The sequence below is a fragment of the Homalodisca vitripennis genome, chromosome 1 (assembly GCF_021130785.1).
Source record: "Homalodisca vitripennis isolate AUS2020 chromosome 1, UT_GWSS_2.1, whole genome shotgun sequence".
NCBI lineage: Eukaryota > Metazoa > Arthropoda > Insecta > Hemiptera > Cicadellidae > Homalodisca > Homalodisca vitripennis.
In genome coordinates, this window is record NC_060207.1 from 177421210 (window position 1) to 177439057 (window position 17848).

Consider the following 17848-nt stretch of genomic DNA (forward strand, 5'->3'; position numbering starts at 1 on the left):
CTGGACTAGTTTAAAATCTTCTATAAACAAGGCAGATATCCTAATAACCTGGATTGTATTATAATTATTAAGGTTGAAACTCAATTGTTATTGATATTGTTTCATAGTACCACTGGTTTGGTCAGCGTCTACAATCAGACTTGGAGTAGTCAGCCTTTTGTTGTCAACGATGATCTGAGTTTTATTTCATGAATTTCTTCTCAAAAGAAGATACCATTAACATGGCACAATATCGTAAGACTTTAAGAACTACAGCGTGCAATTAAAAATAAAGGAGATGAATGCTCAGTAAAGTAAATGTGTTGGTCCAAGACATGTTTAGCCCCGTTACTGCTGGTGATACTCAAAATGGTGACTCGACAGTTTCATTGGAAGTTATTTGATCACTCATCAACTACCGCTTGTTCCTACACATAAAGCATGAGCTAGTAAACAAACAGTTTTTATCCAATGATGAGGTGAAAAATACAGAGTTTAAACTATCACTACTGACAGGAAAAAGGTATTGAAAAGCTCATTACCTACTAGTACAAGTGTTTTAACATTGGTGAAAACTGGTAAATGCTTTATCAAGTACAAATATAATTGGTTTGAAAAGATTGTTTTACTAGGTTTTTTACAGTATTTACTTTTTTACAGAAAACGCATCGCAGATTACTTGTTTGGGGTTTCATAAAAACACAACACTAATAATTCATGTTTTTATCAAAAATTAGTGGTACACATAAAACAGTGCTTTTAATTATGTAAAAATAAATGGTAAAGTTACCAAATAATGTAAAACTATGAGATCTAATCAGTCCATCACATTTGTAAAATTAAAACAAAACTATAACTGTTTGTATATGAACGATTTACACTCTTATATTGCTTGACATAAACAGTGTAAAATCTTAACATTATTCACAGCGTATTACAAATTAAGTATTGATTGTATAAAATCAGACAGTGTAAAAATTATATTACATGTATACATGAATATACATTGTATAAACTAAGCTTAACTTTAGTCATTAACTATTACTAATTAAAATTGTAAAACTTATATGTTAGTTAAGTCTACAATGAGCACCAGTTACATTACAATAAAAGAGGTGGTTACAACTGTCGGAACATCACCGAAGTTGCTCTATGGCCTCCAGTGTTGCATGAAGGTGCTTTGGAAGAAATACTTGTGGTTTCTTCTTCAGGGTAAAACTGTACATTTCCTTGTAAGTAGCTGCCAAACTCGACACTCTGAAAAGTCAGACAACAAATATTAATTTTTTTAAATCTCTTTATATAATTCAGTAAAAGAAATGGAAACAAACAAGAAAAATAGAGGAGGAAGGAGAATGAAGTCTTACTTGGGGTTTGTACTGGACAAAGCAAGCTTTGCTAGAGACTTGAGAACAAATTGAAGTCTTGACTCAAGTAATTCAAGAAGATCTTTCTCTTCTTGCAATTGTGGTTGCGTCTCCGATTCATTTCCTGTAATAACCAATCACAATTACAATGCTGTGGCAAACACCATTTTCATCTTATATTGATATTACAGTTTATATACTTAACAAAAAACAGCACAAACAAGGTCATTAAAATTAATTACGAGCAGTCAACAGAATCCGTTAGACATTGTATTAAAACTCTATGTGCTGCAGATATTGTAAAAATGTAGAACCTTAATTTCTCTCTTACTTTTAACTACTGACTTGCTCATCATAAGGTGTATTACAATTGAACAAAGATATTTTATTTTATAACAAATGTTGTTAAATTATTTCGATTTGTGACAAATTTTCATAAAATGATTCAGTTTTGTAACCTACCTTGTCTAGAACGTTTGATGATTGACTCTACTGCTGTTTTTGAACTTAGCAAGTAGTCTAGGCCAAGCTGCAAAGCTTTCACCTTTCCGTTGTTAGTGTTACTATCTGCAATAAAAACAATACAACTTTTAATTTAATAAAACATATATACACTTAAAGTGTAATAGATAGTATTAATCAGCATGACCTATAGAATATGTAGTTCTAACAAAAAAAGATACAGTACATATACGGATAAAAACCTAATTTTCAGATAAAAACCAAAAATGTTTTTACTTTTCATGCCACGTAGCCCACTACTACGACAGTTAGTAACAAATGTTAATTGAGTAAAGTTCCTTCATTACAATAGAAAAATATTGTGTCAGTCACATACGTATAGTAAAACTAAAATTATTATTATAAATATTATTATATACATGAACCAAATAAAACGTTTCATACATGTTTCACAGTGTAGTATAGTAGTTTTCATTGTTACACAACTAATTAATTGTAACACTCTTTTAGAATTGTGTGACTACTTAATTGTCACTTACTTTCAGAAAAAAAGTCCTGTAAGGCAAAACGTTCCAACCAAAGTCTCAGGTTCTCAAGGGGATATTGAGAAACATCCATCAGTAAGGCACTTTTGTCATAGTGTAAATTGACCAGGCGAAGTACATTCTTCCTTTTGGAATCTTCCATTGGTTTTGTTCTGCAAGAAAAATGCATTATATGAATTTTATTTTTAAGTACGGTACACAGTGTAACACATGACCACTAACACTTTTTATAATTCAGGAGCCAAAATGCATTGTATACGTACACAACCTAGTTTTTCTAGAAATCGATGGAGCTATTTTCTTGAATAAAGAAATTAATTGATTATCACCTATTGTAGTTTTGGTGGGAGTCGATAGGGTAGCATATTAAACAAGGTTTATTGGATTGTATTACTCAAACACCATTTATATTTGAATTTATATTCAATATTCTTTTTAAGTAATGTTTCTTTCTGAATTAACCTTAGTTTAAGATTGTTATATTGATGTTTAAGTCAAATGTAAGGAGTTATTTAAATGTAAGGCCTATGTTTTAAAACCAACAAATAAGATAGGGAACTATAAACTTAAGATAATCAACTAATAAGAGAATAAGAGAACTTATTCCCCAGATAGCATTGTTTTTAAATTGACACACTTAAACATAATCATCAGTCACGTCCATATAATTAAATCAGTATCAGCCAACAGTATAAAGGTGATGCTTAGTCTCTTTATCCCGTTGGCTGAAAGTGATAAAAACTATTATTTTCAGTGTTGGTTGGTACAATTAATTGTACCAAGGTTTTTACCATATAACTAATGGCTTGGTTTAACGAATGGCCCTTCCATTCACTTTCATTTAAATGAAAATGCAAATAATACATTGCTGACAAATTGTAACCCAAGATAACTTTGCTGTAGATAAATGCATTTAGTGTATCAACAGCTAACCGTGGTATTTTCACAGTTGCTCAATGAAATAAACCTGTAAGCGAAGGTTGGTAACTTGTCGATGAGTGGACACACCATTATGAAAATATCAATTGTCAGGGTGTACAATAAAGGTTATGGATAATGACGTATTCACTACAGAACCAATCTGTTTAGTGCAATAGAAGAGAACCAATTTCTCTTTGTTGTGTTAGTGTTAGTGACGTACTATATCATAGTTTTCAAAACCAAGGAGCCAAATGTCACGATTTTGCATTATATATGATACTTCAGAAAAAGAGTTATATTCATTGTTTTCTTTCATTTACTCTGTTTATTCAAACATAGATTGGAGTACAAAACCTATTGATTTTTACACATTAAAATCTCCTCTTTCTATTGGTACCAAATCATTGTGTTGTTAATTAAAAAAAGTGGATTTATTAGCGATAAAACTTGCTTGAAAGTGACGTGTGAGCATATCAGATTACAAAGTCGATCTTGTGATAAGATATAATCATACATATATTAAACTGTGAACATATTTATATAACTACACAATTGGTATTCGCTGAACATTTATTAAAAACTGATTTATTGAAAAAAGGAGAAAAATTAAACACAAAAGAAGAACTGCATATTATAGTAAAGATCCTCAAAATATTCTAATATCAATCTAAAAAAAAAAACACGAAAAAGCCAAGTTCTGAAAAAATAAAAATATTAAATAGAGAACACTGATAAAAATTACAACTAATAAATTATATCATCCGTTTAAAGTTTCCCTTTGTGTACATTTACTTATTTATTATTTTCGAGTTTATAAAAATGTACACTGAAGGGCTTAACAACAAAACGTGTCTATAAAATAAAATGATTAAAAAGGCTTTTGGTTCCTATTTTTCATATGAATAATAATAGCTACACAAATTACATGAAAATAAAAATTTAGTAATCATCTATTTTTTACCACCGAACAGCTGACACACAGCAAAGAATAAACTTAAACATAAAAAGTAGAAACTGTTAGCTAAATATCATTTACAAAACTATAATAATTTGTTAATTTATTTTCCAGTGTACAGTTTTTCATGCACAAGGTACGTCAAACACATGTATAAAGATCACTACTATGAGTACTGCTGATCAACTATCATCCCGTAATAGCCATGCTCCAATGCCTAAATAAACATAGATATGCAAATTTCAATATTGTTTATACATTTTTTTTTCTTTGGTTGACTACCACCAATTTTTTCTATCTACCGCTACTAGCCAAATGACAACAACACCCATACGACAAAGGACTTGCTTCGGCTTGGAGTCCTCTGTTTTCTCTTAACCACGATCAATCAACCACCACAACCGACAGGCAACGTAATATTCAAAACTATTTTTGAAAATGATTAATTGTTTACTAGTTTTGCATTAGGAAGATTTCACCTGCTGCTATGATGCCGGGCTGGGATGGTGGAAAATAAACATAACTTCTTTATAATAATTAGTGATTATGCAAATTTCAGCAGATTCGAGACTTAATTGTCACAATTTGTCAATCTCGAGTCTGATTTTTTTAATTCAGTGGACTCAAGATTCAATTGTAACCCAGAATCAAGATGTTTATTGTAACATAACATTCACAATTATGCAACTGTGTTATGTATTGAGAAAGTCAGTATTTGTAATGCTAAGCCAATTAAAAATATTATTAATACCCGTTTAAGTATCACTATATTTTAAAAGCAATAACTATATCTTAAAATTAAGGTACATGTTGAATTATAATAAGTTTTGCTTTAAAATGGTCAGTTAGTTAATATAAATAGTTAAAATTGCATGACTTATTTCAAACATTATTATTCATAAAAAAATCATAAAATAACAACTCAACAGTTAATAAAATATTTATTCATAAATGAAATAACATCAACAAAATAATATAACAATATAATATAATAACATCAATAGATCACCCCTCCGCCATCTCCCAGGCAATACACAATCTTTAAAATGCCTCAAACAGTGATTTGGGGAACAAATCCCAATGAAAACCTTAAGTTTGCTTATAAATATTTCCTGGTTATAACATCGGCATAGGTTGTATCAGCAGGAAAATATTATAACAAGTTTTCACTGTATCCAGTTGATCCTTAAGTCACTTTACTGTAGCATACTGTACATTTAAGTAAATGTTGAGAAACTACTGAATGTGGTTTAACCTGAATTCCACAATAACTTGTATGCAAATACAAACTTCATTTTACAAAAAAATGAGACTCCATCACATTATAGTTTAATGATAAGGGAGTTCGTATTTGGCTGTACATAACCAAAAAAATATTCCTGGCATTAGTTTTAATTATTTGTAATATAAATTTTTAAATATAATTCAGTTTTTTTTTTTTTGTAAAAAAATTTATAAGCTTTCACGAGAAACAGTTCCAGAGCAATATTCAACATTTACATAATTATGTAGTGCCTTCAAAAAGAAAATCACAACAACAGTAGTACATTTTCTATAACTTATGTTCATCACATTTCATCCAGTTTAAACAATATCCGGCCTTCTACATCACTACATTAGGCTGAATATGACAGGTTTTATAGTAATTAAGTTAAATTAAACTAGGCAATAAAAAAGTCTTATTCAATTTGTACAACATTGGGTCTACTAAAGTTTAGTAAATAACTCACTAATAATGTTATCAGACGTTCATCAAACAAAACAAATCATATAGGTATTTCATTGTTTTTTTTTTTAGATTATGTTAGTATTAATTGTTTGCAGCAAAGTGAAAATTAATATATAGATACATCTTTGACTCATTACTGGGACCAGCAGATAAAAATTGACATAACAACGAGGCAAAATTATGTTACAAAGGTGCACAATATATTCAAGACTGGTAATTATTTGTTTTTGACGATGGAATGATTGTGAAGGAAACAGGACTTTTCCAAAAATTTATTGTTCAGTGATACAATACAATCAGTAACACTATGTTTAGAGATCTGCAATCTGATCTCTTCTTCAGGTAAATGACTAAACTAATGCATAACTACAATCAGTAAGAGTTCATCATGTAAGTAAAGACTACCCTAACTAGGTAAAAATATTTTTAATAAAATAAAATTGATAGTATCTTTAAACACACTTTTACCTGTACATATGCTGATAGAAAGAGCCCAAACGATAATGTAGCATAGCAGCCCGATTGTGGTAAATATCATGGCGTACTGGGTCTTGGTCATCGAGATCTTGCGCTTGTAAAGCCCTAGTTAATAGTTCTATTGACTCTCGTTCGACTTCCTCTTGCGACTGCAAACATCCATATTGTTCAGTTGCAGAACTTCCAAACTTACATAGGTAATAGATAATAGTAGTTACCTTTTTATTTAAAAATAGAGATATTACAAATGTTTAAAAATAAGGTTTCCATTAACCTTTTCTCCCATGGAAGGAGGATTGTCCTGGTACAGGGTGGCCATGGTATACACCGTGGACGACAGTTCGAACATGATGGTATCCCACACTGCCGGTTCAGACTTCCGGTTACCCAGGGTCTTGAGCCCGTCTTGATACTGCTGTATGGCCTACAACATATCAAAAGAGTGACAATATTTTACCACACAGCAAGAAAAAAACCAAGTGGCAACTTTATAAGTGCTGGCATATGGTTCTTACAAATTAATATATATAGAACCAATGCAAACTGAAAAACAAGAGCATTAGCAACTTTCTGCATGTAACCTTAGCTGACTGTTCAAGACATTTAGTATGCACAATCTAGAACGAAGGATAAAATATATATTTGTATGAATTTACAACTCACAACTCACATGCCTTAAAAAAAGTCAATACAACAGGATTAAAAAATGTAATTTGATACGTGCCTATGCATAAACTTATAAAACATTTAGTAAATAAACTAATTTATAGCTAGAGATTCAATAATGACATAATCTAAATTTGAACCTTAGATCCTTTGCTGTGGCCCTTGTTTCTGGAATGTTCAATGTTCTTTTTATACAGTATTGTATTTATTTACATCAGGTAATAGTTTATTTAAACTAATTTAAAAATTTAATTTAAATTTTAGTAAATGTTAGCAAGAAACATGTATCTTGAGACTGTATTGATTCCTTTTTTTCATCTCTATATTCCAAACAGTGGTATTTTTCTCTGAAGATAAAGAAGATATGTAAACCTCCATTGCACATATACTTGAACTTAACTTAAATCTCATACCTTTATTGTAATAAATTACAAAGTGGGTAAATAATCCAACTAAATTGTAGAACATTTCCACGCTTTCTTTACTCAAGTTGCCGCAGCAACACAAACTCAGCAATGAGAAGACAATAGGAAATCATGAGGATACTAAACATGACCATTCCATACTAGACAACTGTCAAATTGTATTTAATTAACCTCCGATGTGTGGCAGAGAAGTAAGAGCTGTCATCAATTCCCTTATAAATCAAAACTGTCAAGTGGGATGGATAAAAATCATAAAAAATTTTAAAGCATCGTGCTGACAAAGTAATACCACTTTTGGTCAGAAATAAACAAATGATTTAGTCTTGGTTAGTTTCCCACAGCATTAAAACAATCAAAAGTGTATCCAAAACATAAAAAGGATCAACAACTGAAATACAAAATTATCTTTCTATTTCACGTGTTTCAACCTTTTTAAAAATAATTGAAAAAGTAGTACTTAACAGTTTTGTGACCCACCTGGAGCAGCTAGACACAGTTAATAATTTCCAACATGGTTTTTGAATGGTAAATCAACCACATCAGCTATCATCAGTATAGTTGAATCCATCATTGACCAAAAAGAAAATGAACAATATATCTCTGCTCTCCTCCTTGAATATAGCGACACAATTGACTGTCTAGGACCCAATCTCATACAGAAAACACTTAAATCTCTTATTATTGATTGGTGTAGCAAACAGCTAGTTTGTGAGTTACCTGTCAGGGCAAAGATAGGTAGTTGAAGTACAAAGCACTAAACATGGCCTTAAAAACTCCTATCAGTCAAAACCAAAACCAGTCACTGTGGAGTGCCACGAGGATCAGTCCTAGGTCCAGTTATCTTTGTTTTATTTGTCAACAAGTCACCTCTGTAATGTATACTGATGATACAACACTCCTAATTTAGAGATGCCATTGCAGAAAGAGTGCATATGACCGCCTGTAACTCCCTTAGCAAAGCACTCAACATACAGCAGAAAAAACTACTTGGCGGTCAACCCATTGAAAACAATTGATTAATTTTAGTGAAAGAAAAGACTAAATTCCACAATTACCTAATGTAGAAATTTAAAACCATGTTAAATTCCTTGGATGATGGGAGTCTCAACTAGACAGAGCTTGTGAAAAACCTTTGAAAAAATTAAGCACAGGCATATATGCTGTTCGGCGCACAAAATGGTTTGAAAATTTAGAAACAGCAAACACAGCCTACTATTCTTTGGTAGAAACCCATATGAGCTTGCTGTGTGGGGTGGATACTATGCTGGAAACATGAATAGGGTACTTGTTTTTTGCAGAAAAAAGCTAACATAATCTTTGCTGACCTTGAAAGCTGTAGACATGCCTTCCAAACCCTTGGCACAATGACAGTCACTATACCATACATTAAAGAAGTTTTAAATGCTCATAGCCTGAATCTTAAAACAGGGAAAGACTTCCAATCAAACAACACCCGCCATGCGTCAAACTATGTTCTACCCTCATTACACAGCCATTTTGGAAGAAAAACCGTACTACATCAGCCAGAACCTATGGAAAACTCTTCCAGAAACTGTAAGAGGACTGAAGAGGAGTGTCCTGGAAAGATGACTACATGACCTCCTTGTAAACCAGCCTTTTTACTCACTTGAAGAGTTCCTTAATTACACGTTAACTATCACCATTTCCAGAACCAATACTTCTCCCAATCCAAAGAATTTTTATAGCTGAGTCTACTTTAGGACCAAGGAAACATAAAGGAGAATGGAGACTGCAAAATACACCTTGAGTTTGTTTTACCCATATAACAAAATACAAACATATGATAGTACATTTTACAGTATATTTTTGTAATAATATGTGACCATTACCATTCTAACAGAATAAATCAATAAAGAAATGTGTCTATTGTCATTTTGTCTAACTTAAAATTCATTTGTAAGATTTTTGTCTTGACAGGACATAAGGTACATTTCAGATATTGTTTCCACAAGTAAGTATCCTTAGATATGAACTTATAGTCATAATTAAGTATTTACAAGGTAAAATATTTATCATATTTGTATATTAAAAATTACATCTTATAATAGTGCCTATTTTTCTTGTAACTTAATGAGCTAACAGCTTTACATGTTTACTATCATCATTTCCAGAACCAATACTCCCAATTCCAAGAATTGTTTTAGCTCAGAGTCTACTTTAGGACCAAGGAAACATAAATACTATTTTAGTCTGAATTAAACTTACCTTTTCATAATACATACGCTCCACGGGTTTAAGGCTGGGTTGGAGAGGATTTATCCGAAAATGAGCCTGCAACCGATTGAGTCGGCCTGCATTGGAGTACAGCAGTGCAAGATTGTTGGCCTGGTTCATCTCAGCAAACTGTGCTTTACCCAGATTCAAGTGATGCTGGGCCAGAGTGATCAGGGTATCCAACTGCACATTACATCTTTTGTGGTAAAATCAAATTTATTGTACCAACTGAATACAATTTATTATGCTTTACAATCAGCGATATATTTATAGTGTAAGGGAATTATCAATAACCTAGACTATAATTCCTTTATTTTAACATTTTACAATAACTGATGATTTAGTTTAAAATAAGTTCTGTTTAGTTTTTTTAGTAGCTCTGTCTGAAGAGCTGAATGTACTGAGCACTATCTTGATTTTAGCCCCACAAGACCAATATTAAGTCTTACATACTTTTAAGACCTTATTATTAATTTCAGGATCATGGGATATGTTTAATTTGAAAGACATTATTAGTATGCATCTAAACACTTTAGGTTTTTTCAACATTTTTATTGATTATTCAGAAAAAGAATATCACTCCATCATTAAAATATTCACAAAGCATTAATACATAGTATAAATTAAAGTCGCTTTTTGTGTCGGCCTGTGCATCGATATTTTCTTAACTATTCAAAGAATTTCAACAGCTTCATTATGAACAAGGGCACGTTTCTGGGTATGATACATCAATGTTTTAATCACATAAAGTAGAGAAAAGTTTGTATATTACGAAAATTGATATTTTTGAGTACTTTTATTGTTAATACTGACTATATCTTACGACTTTTAAAGTGATTGTTAGACAACATATGAAAAAAGGGATATATTTTTGCGCAGCCAAGATGACAGTTTGCAAAAAATATCAGAGTTGCATAGATCTTAGACAGCTTACAATATCCTTTGATGCTTTGTCGGAGGGAAACCGAATATTCTATTAATGTTTGTCAGGTGGACCCGGTGAGTGGAACATCTACTTAGATAATTATATATATTTTCTTTATCGGAGAAACAAGGGGAAATCAACATGGCAAAAAAAAATACGAAGATTGGAGAAAATTACAATGCACTTCTTGACCTATTTTCTTTGTTGTGACAACAAAGCAAATTTAACATTGGCTTAGGAATAATTCACTAGAACCAAAAGTACTCATACACATATAAAGCCTACAGCATTGTGTACAAAGCTGCAGGTAAACTGTTAGTAAATTTTATATCAAAAACTAAAAAGAGTTTGGATGTGTATACATTTTTTTCTTTAACAATTTTTTAAAGAAGAATTATAGGAGATGTTTTAATTAAGATTACAAATAAGGGTGTAATATTTCAACATTACTAAGTCATGGACTAAAAATCTCAAGGTTTTTTCGCTACAGCCGCCTCTTAAGTCAAATTTTATAAATAAAAATGAATCACTAAATGTGTTGCTAAGAGCTAATCATGAGAATGGCTGGACCTATTCAGCCAATTCTATTTATTTAATATTCATTGAAGTTCAAGGAGGAAGGTTTGTACTAGGAGGAAAATCGGAAAAGTTTCCTGGAACACTTTAGAATTTCAAAAAATAAACATTGATTTACGTTTAAATTTTTGAAAATATTAGGCACACAGTGATTGATCAGTAGTGTAATGCTTATAGTAATCACAAAGTTACTATTTAACTTTTATTAAAGATTGCACCAGTAATGAATTTAAACGAGTAAGGTACTCAAAACAGGTTGGCTTCCTTAATATTGTGGTATGGTATTTTCACTGTTACTTAAGAAAAAACAGAGGAATGAAAACTAACATGCCTCAACTCTCTATTCTTTCCCAGACTACTGTCCAAAAAAACACAACAAGGCTTCTATAACGCAAAGGCGATTATAAACTATTATATTTAAGTTTTGCATGAACTTCGTAAGGATTTCCCTTTATACAGACGTAAGTAAATTCTTTTTCAATTAGTAGGATTCTCAGTTCTATGTATGTATGTATATTTTCTTCATAAGCACAACAAGGCAAACTCAACATCGGCACTGTAAATATCTTAGACCGAAAGTAGATTACAAGAAAAGTGTCTACTTCACTTTTTTATCTAAGTAGGTTTCCGAGATCTACATATTAATATATTTTATTGATTAGAAAACTGAAATGTAATATTGTAAACTCATTACACCGGAAATTAACTTTAAAGGCTGAAAGTAGGCGCTTTTTGACCAAATTAGGTTCTCAGTTCTATGTATGTGTATATACTGTCTTATACAACTCCACTATAGCACTGGAAGTATCTTAGACCAGAAGTACATTACAAGGGCTGGAAGTACACACTTTTAGACAGAAGTAGGTTGCCTAGACCTATATCAATATTTTCTTAATTGTAGCAACAAGACAAATTCAGCTGTGGCATGTGGAATATAATAATTCATTTGATCTATAAAATCTCCTACATGCCCAAAACCTGAAATAAGCCCATCACAAATTTCCCTTAACCTGATAATTTTAACCATGAACTCTGAAATAATATGTATCTGATGTATGTTTACTAACATTTGAAAAATAACATAGGCCTCCAACATACTACATCATAAAAGCTTTTAATAATTAGGCTAGGGATTTAGATTTTGAAAGTTGTGTGTAAAGCCGTGGGCAACAGCTAGTGTTTAATTACATTAAATTTATAATGTTGATGATTTGTTGGATTCGGGATTTGGCTTTGACACATTACTAAACTATAATAATTTTTGTTTAACTTTCCAAGAAGTACATAGCATTATATCACACTTACTTGAGTTTTTGTTGCAATCTCATTTAACTTTGTTAGGTCTGTCTCTGAAACAAAAGAAAATTTTTGTAAAAAGTATATTTAACAATTTTATACAAGTGCCATTTCAATTTATTTAACATGAAAACATAAACAATAATATTTCTAGTGTTCTATAGTTGAATTGTTTACAAAATAGGACTGGCGCTCGGCATAGGAGGGAGCGGCGTTGCCACGTAGACGTCGCTTGGTGTTACAGGGTACAGCAGATCTGCTAGCCACGCGCATTTCACTGTCCGTTTATTGATTATATTATTATTCTATTAATTTCTTCATTACGGTTAATATTTTTGATTGACTTTTGGTCATTTACACAAAATTATGATCAAGTTCACTCATGACCTTGTATGAACTTGTTTGCTCATACTTTTCGTTTTTGTGTTCATAAATGAAACAAACTCACGTAAATATTGATTTCAATAATGACATAAATATTTGGTTGCACATTTTATTTTAAATGTCATTACAATTGGGTAGATAATAATTATGATGCAATTTTAAACCAGTATTAATAAAAATGATTTAGAATATGGGTTTTAAGTGTATAGTTTTGTCGTATTTGCATGCGGAAATAGAATTCAAAATATATTCGGTTTATTTTTTCGAAAAATTGAACGATATATATATATATATATATATATATATATAATAGTAAATCTATCAAAGTAAGCAGGATAAGAAAACAATCAACAAGCATTAAATGTTAAATATTTTTATTTACATACATATTACTGTCATTCAAAACAATAACGTTTAGTTAGGTATAGTTTAGTAGCTGTACTCTGAAATTGTTTATTACGTACACTTATTAAAATTCATCAAATTGTAGTACTCTACCTTCTGGGCATAATTGTTGCACTCCACTTAAGTCACTGTCACTTTCATCTTCATTGTCATTTTGAGATTCATCTGATAGCAGGTGGCCAAAGCGATCTTCTCCCAAATTTTGGTCATCCAAAAAAGCGCTGCTGTCGTCGCTGTTTAACGTGATCATGAGCTCTTCAATCGCAGTTTCCAGCACACCCTCATTTTCCCACGCATCCTCTATGGTTTTCCTTGTGTGTGATACAATTTTTTTCCACTCATCTCCTGTTACTAAGTCTATCCCTTCCTTGGTTAATCTTGTTACTTCCAACAATGTGAACGTCTTATTGTTTTTTGCAACGTGTCCTTTGATTTGGGCCCAAATCAACTCTATAGCATTGAAGTGGCAGTGATACGGAGGTAAACGAATTACAGTATGGCCACGTTCCTTGGCTAACTCATCATTAACATAATTGGGAAAGCGAGGCTTGTGTAAATTTATAACTTCCAAAAGTTCTGCTTTCTTCATGTCTGCTTCAAAAGGGATGTTGAATTTCTGTAGCCATTCCACCATCAAACATTTTTTTGAAGCCATTGTTGGGGCCTTGTCCAATACTTTTGAGTGGTACTTAGCATTATCAAATACTATGGTTGAGGATTCTTCCAAATTTGGAATAAGATTGTTTACAAACCAGCCTAAAAACTTTTCGTGGTCCATTTCTTTATGGTAATCACTCGTTTTTTTCGAAGAAAAAGTAGAAAGCTGTTTGGAATAAACCCTTTAGAACTACCAGCGAGAAGCAATACCATTCTTCCCCCTTTACCGAGAGGTACGGACATTGCACCTTGAACAGAGTCATCTGTCCAAGCGTTTGTTTGGGAGTGGTTTGTGTTAACCCATGTCTCGCCAATCCAGACTACTTCATCTAAATTTAAGTTCTTCATTTGATGAAGAAACCTACAGCGCCATGCAACTACATCTGGTCTTTCAAGAAGTACTTTCCATTTCCCAACTGACTTGTACTTGAAGCCAAGTTGTTTTAAAACAAGTGGAAGAGGAGATTTGCAGCCGTTAAATAAATCTGCATCCTTCAATGATTGAATTAGTTTTTTTTTTAAGTTGGATATTCCTTTCGTCTATAGTATGCACACACATGACGACGGATTGCATCTTTTTGGAAATTATCCAGGTTTGTAACTCGTTTCTGACATGGAAGTTTCTTTTTGTTTGGGGTATGTACTTCTCCACTTCCTCCCTCATCAATGTTTTTCTTCTTCTCTGAACAAATTTTTACAACAGTATTTTCATTTATGCCCAGGTCCGCTGCAGTTCGTTGTACAACTTTGACAACGGGTAAGAGTGACCCATTGTTTGTTTTTTCCTGCTGAAAATATTCTTTGGCAGTGCAAACAAGTTTTCTGGCTTGAGTGCGCAGAGGTACACCACGTCCTACGTTCTGATAATGTAAATGCTTAAGATGAATGCGCGGACGCCCACGACGATTCACAGTTTGATTTTCTGCATTCATGATGTAAATATAATCATTAACTACCAGTACGAAGGTTATGAAAGTACAAAATAGTTTGTTACACTACTGTAGGCCTAAGTCACAGCTAAGTCCTGAAAAGGACTGTTAAACAACGGTAACACCACTACAGTTGCACAGAACACGAGACTACAAAGTGAAACGCACGAATCGGTTACTGGGCAGAGACTGAGACTGAGGAGTGACGTGCGGATATGAAAACGGCAACGCTGTGCGGTTTACTCGAAGCTGATTGGCTGCTCTCAGCCGTCAACCGCGCCCCCCCCTCCCCCACCGGTCCCAGTCCTATTTTGTGATCAATTCAACTATAATACTACTAATTTAACATATGACCTTGGATTGCACTTAATTCATTGTGAAAAATAATTACAATTGAGTCACACTACTTACCACCAATTACAAAACCAATTATTAATGATGCAATCTAAAACCTAACTATGGGACATTTTTCAGGGTACCTGGTAAAATTTCATAATCCTAGGAGTGGTGCAAGAAGGGAGAGGGGGTTCAAAGGTCCTTGTTATCTTGTTATGGTTTTCACCTAGATCTTAGTAGAGATTGGTCCTAGAGACAATGTATACACATACAAAATTAAAGCTGATACAATTTCCTACATCGTTTGTTCTTATAGTTGTTTTATTATCTATTACCATTAATTACATATAAGCTCTCATAAATTGGTAATTTTCCTAAAACCTCTAACTGACAACACATTTTTCGCCTAACTTCTGTCACCAGGGCCTCAAATCTTTATTCCACAGAACATTTGTTAAAAGGGGAGTTGTAGAAAATTAAATTTACTTGAACATGAGTTTTTGTTTTATCATTTTATATGACTTTAATCGAAAGTTAAGAGTTTTTAATATTTTTACTGGGATAAGCCAATTCTTGTAGGAATCAACACTTAGGAAAAAAATGCTACTTTCAAAATTAAATACTTTAAAGTGTTGTAATATAGGAGCTAAGATAGCCAATTTATTCTTCATTTTGTCTAGGTTTTCAGAAAATATATAATAGTATTCAAATTCTCTTTTGAGAAATATTAAATATACTACCACTCCACAAATAGTACACAAAAGGCTAAATGTGTTACTATGAGTACGATTATTTTCAAAAATATACAAAAAATATAATTCCTACACTAAATGTCTCCAAATACATGAAAATTTAAAGAATTATATACATTACAAAATAATAAACTCATTTTTTTTTTGGTGTTGAGAAGAACAGGTTTTGATAAATCAAAAGTTTCTTGTTATGTAAATATAGCAATATTTCACTGATTATTAATATATATTAACTTTATAATATATAAATACTAATTTGGAACTTTTGTTGAAATATTGGCTTATTTTAAAGTTCCAGAAAGCATAAAAGGAATCATAGGTGTACATGTCAAGACCTAGGTAGTCTGAGGCTGACAGGTTAATAAGTTGTCAATGTTACACAACCTTTAAGCAAAATTTTGGGCCATTATTGCAATGAGAGCCTAAAACAAGCTATAAACCAACATAATAAACTATTCTCAAGATAATATTTGTTGTAACACTTACCCATTATCTTGTTCATATAGATGCCACTGAGTTCGTTGTGCACATTACCAAGCCGACTCCGCAAGGCATCACAAGGTCTAAGCATGAGAGCCTGCTGGTAACAGCTGCAAGCACTCAACAGCATCTGCTCCTTGGATTCAAACTTCTTCGGAATCAGGATACACTCTGTAATCAACAATTATCCTGCTCTTACTAGTTACAAAATGTTCTATTTTTGTGTTCTTATGAATGTATATCTTAGGAAGTGGAGGATATCCCAGTCTGTTAAAGATAAGTCGGCTCCTTGCTCTTCCTACCCTATCAAAACCTGTATGATAACAAATCTATGGTCATCATAGATAATTTTCACTGTTAGACCTTGCACATTTATAAACATTTAAGATTTAAACGTTGAGCATGATTGTTTTTAAAATTCAGAACAACCTATTTTAATATACACTACAACCTGTGAAGGCAAGTGCTCATAAGCTACCGTTCTGTGTTTTTCAGTTCAGTAGCTGTCTCGGCCCCTTGTCAGAGCACATTTCAATTTACAGAACAAAACTGTTTGTAAAATGTAGACGCGGTAGGGTCAACAAGTTGCAATTGTTTGAAAGCTTGTTTTCAGGATTCTCCCTTTAATTCATTTTTTCAATTATTTGAATCGTTTCTTTTTGCAATTTGAACGCTCTTAAAAATTGACTGTTTGCACACATCAAACTATCCCAATCCATAGTAAAGGTTTGAATAAATCAGGCCATAATAGACTGTCATCAATACTCGATTAGGGGCAATATTTGCCTATGGACCTCAAAACATACATGCGTGAAGACAATTTTGCAAAAACTGAATCGATTTGTGTATTCCAAGTCAACCCTTGATCTAGGTGTATTCCAAGGAACTTTGAGTAATAGACCTCTTCTAGCATGGAATCTGCTAGCATTATGTCCAGGCCGTTCTAAATTCTACAGAACAAAATGAAAAAATTCAAAATTGTTGTTCCTCAACTGTCTCTGACTTTCCACTGAAGTAGAGAGTTCATCATCAGCACACCACATGAGTTGTCCCAGCAGAAGTGATCCTACATTGTTGATACAGACTAAGAAAAGGATCGGATTGAGAATGGAGCCATGAGAGACCCCATTTTGATTGGGTTTGAAACTTGGTTTGCAATCTAAACAACTTGTGATCGATGGCTTAGAAAAGAACTAAGCCACGATAGGGGTATGACTCTAATGCCATGGAATTCCAATTTTTGTCAAGCAGTTTGGTGTGGTATACGCAATTGAATGCTTTAGTTGGGTTGAGAAACACACCTGTTGTGGAGTTTCAACTTTCTATCACCTCCACAATCACATCAAC

General features: G+C 32.4%; 1 protein-coding gene across 2 annotated transcripts in view; it reads right to left on the reverse strand.

Moving 5' to 3' along the window:
* Window positions 1-687: 687 nt before the first annotated feature.
* LOC124352766 (erythroid differentiation-related factor 1) overlaps window positions 688-17848 on the reverse strand; it is a 61653-nt gene continuing 44492 nt past the window's right edge. For both annotated transcript variants that reach the window (XM_046802430.1, XM_046802429.1), the window contains exons 14-22: window positions 16508-16672; window positions 12568-12611; window positions 9753-9944; window positions 6710-6859; window positions 6427-6584; window positions 2348-2505; window positions 1809-1913; window positions 1347-1470; window positions 688-1236 (exon numbers count right to left, since the gene is read on the reverse strand). In XM_046802430.1, the coding sequence (XP_046658386.1) occupies window positions 1116-1236; window positions 1347-1470; window positions 1809-1913; window positions 2348-2505; window positions 6427-6584; window positions 6710-6859; window positions 9753-9944; window positions 12568-12611; window positions 16508-16672 (1217 nt within the window). In that variant the 3' untranslated portion in view covers window positions 688-1115. The remainder of the gene's footprint in view (window positions 1237-1346; window positions 1471-1808; window positions 1914-2347; window positions 2506-6426; window positions 6585-6709; window positions 6860-9752; window positions 9945-12567; window positions 12612-16507; window positions 16673-17848) is intronic.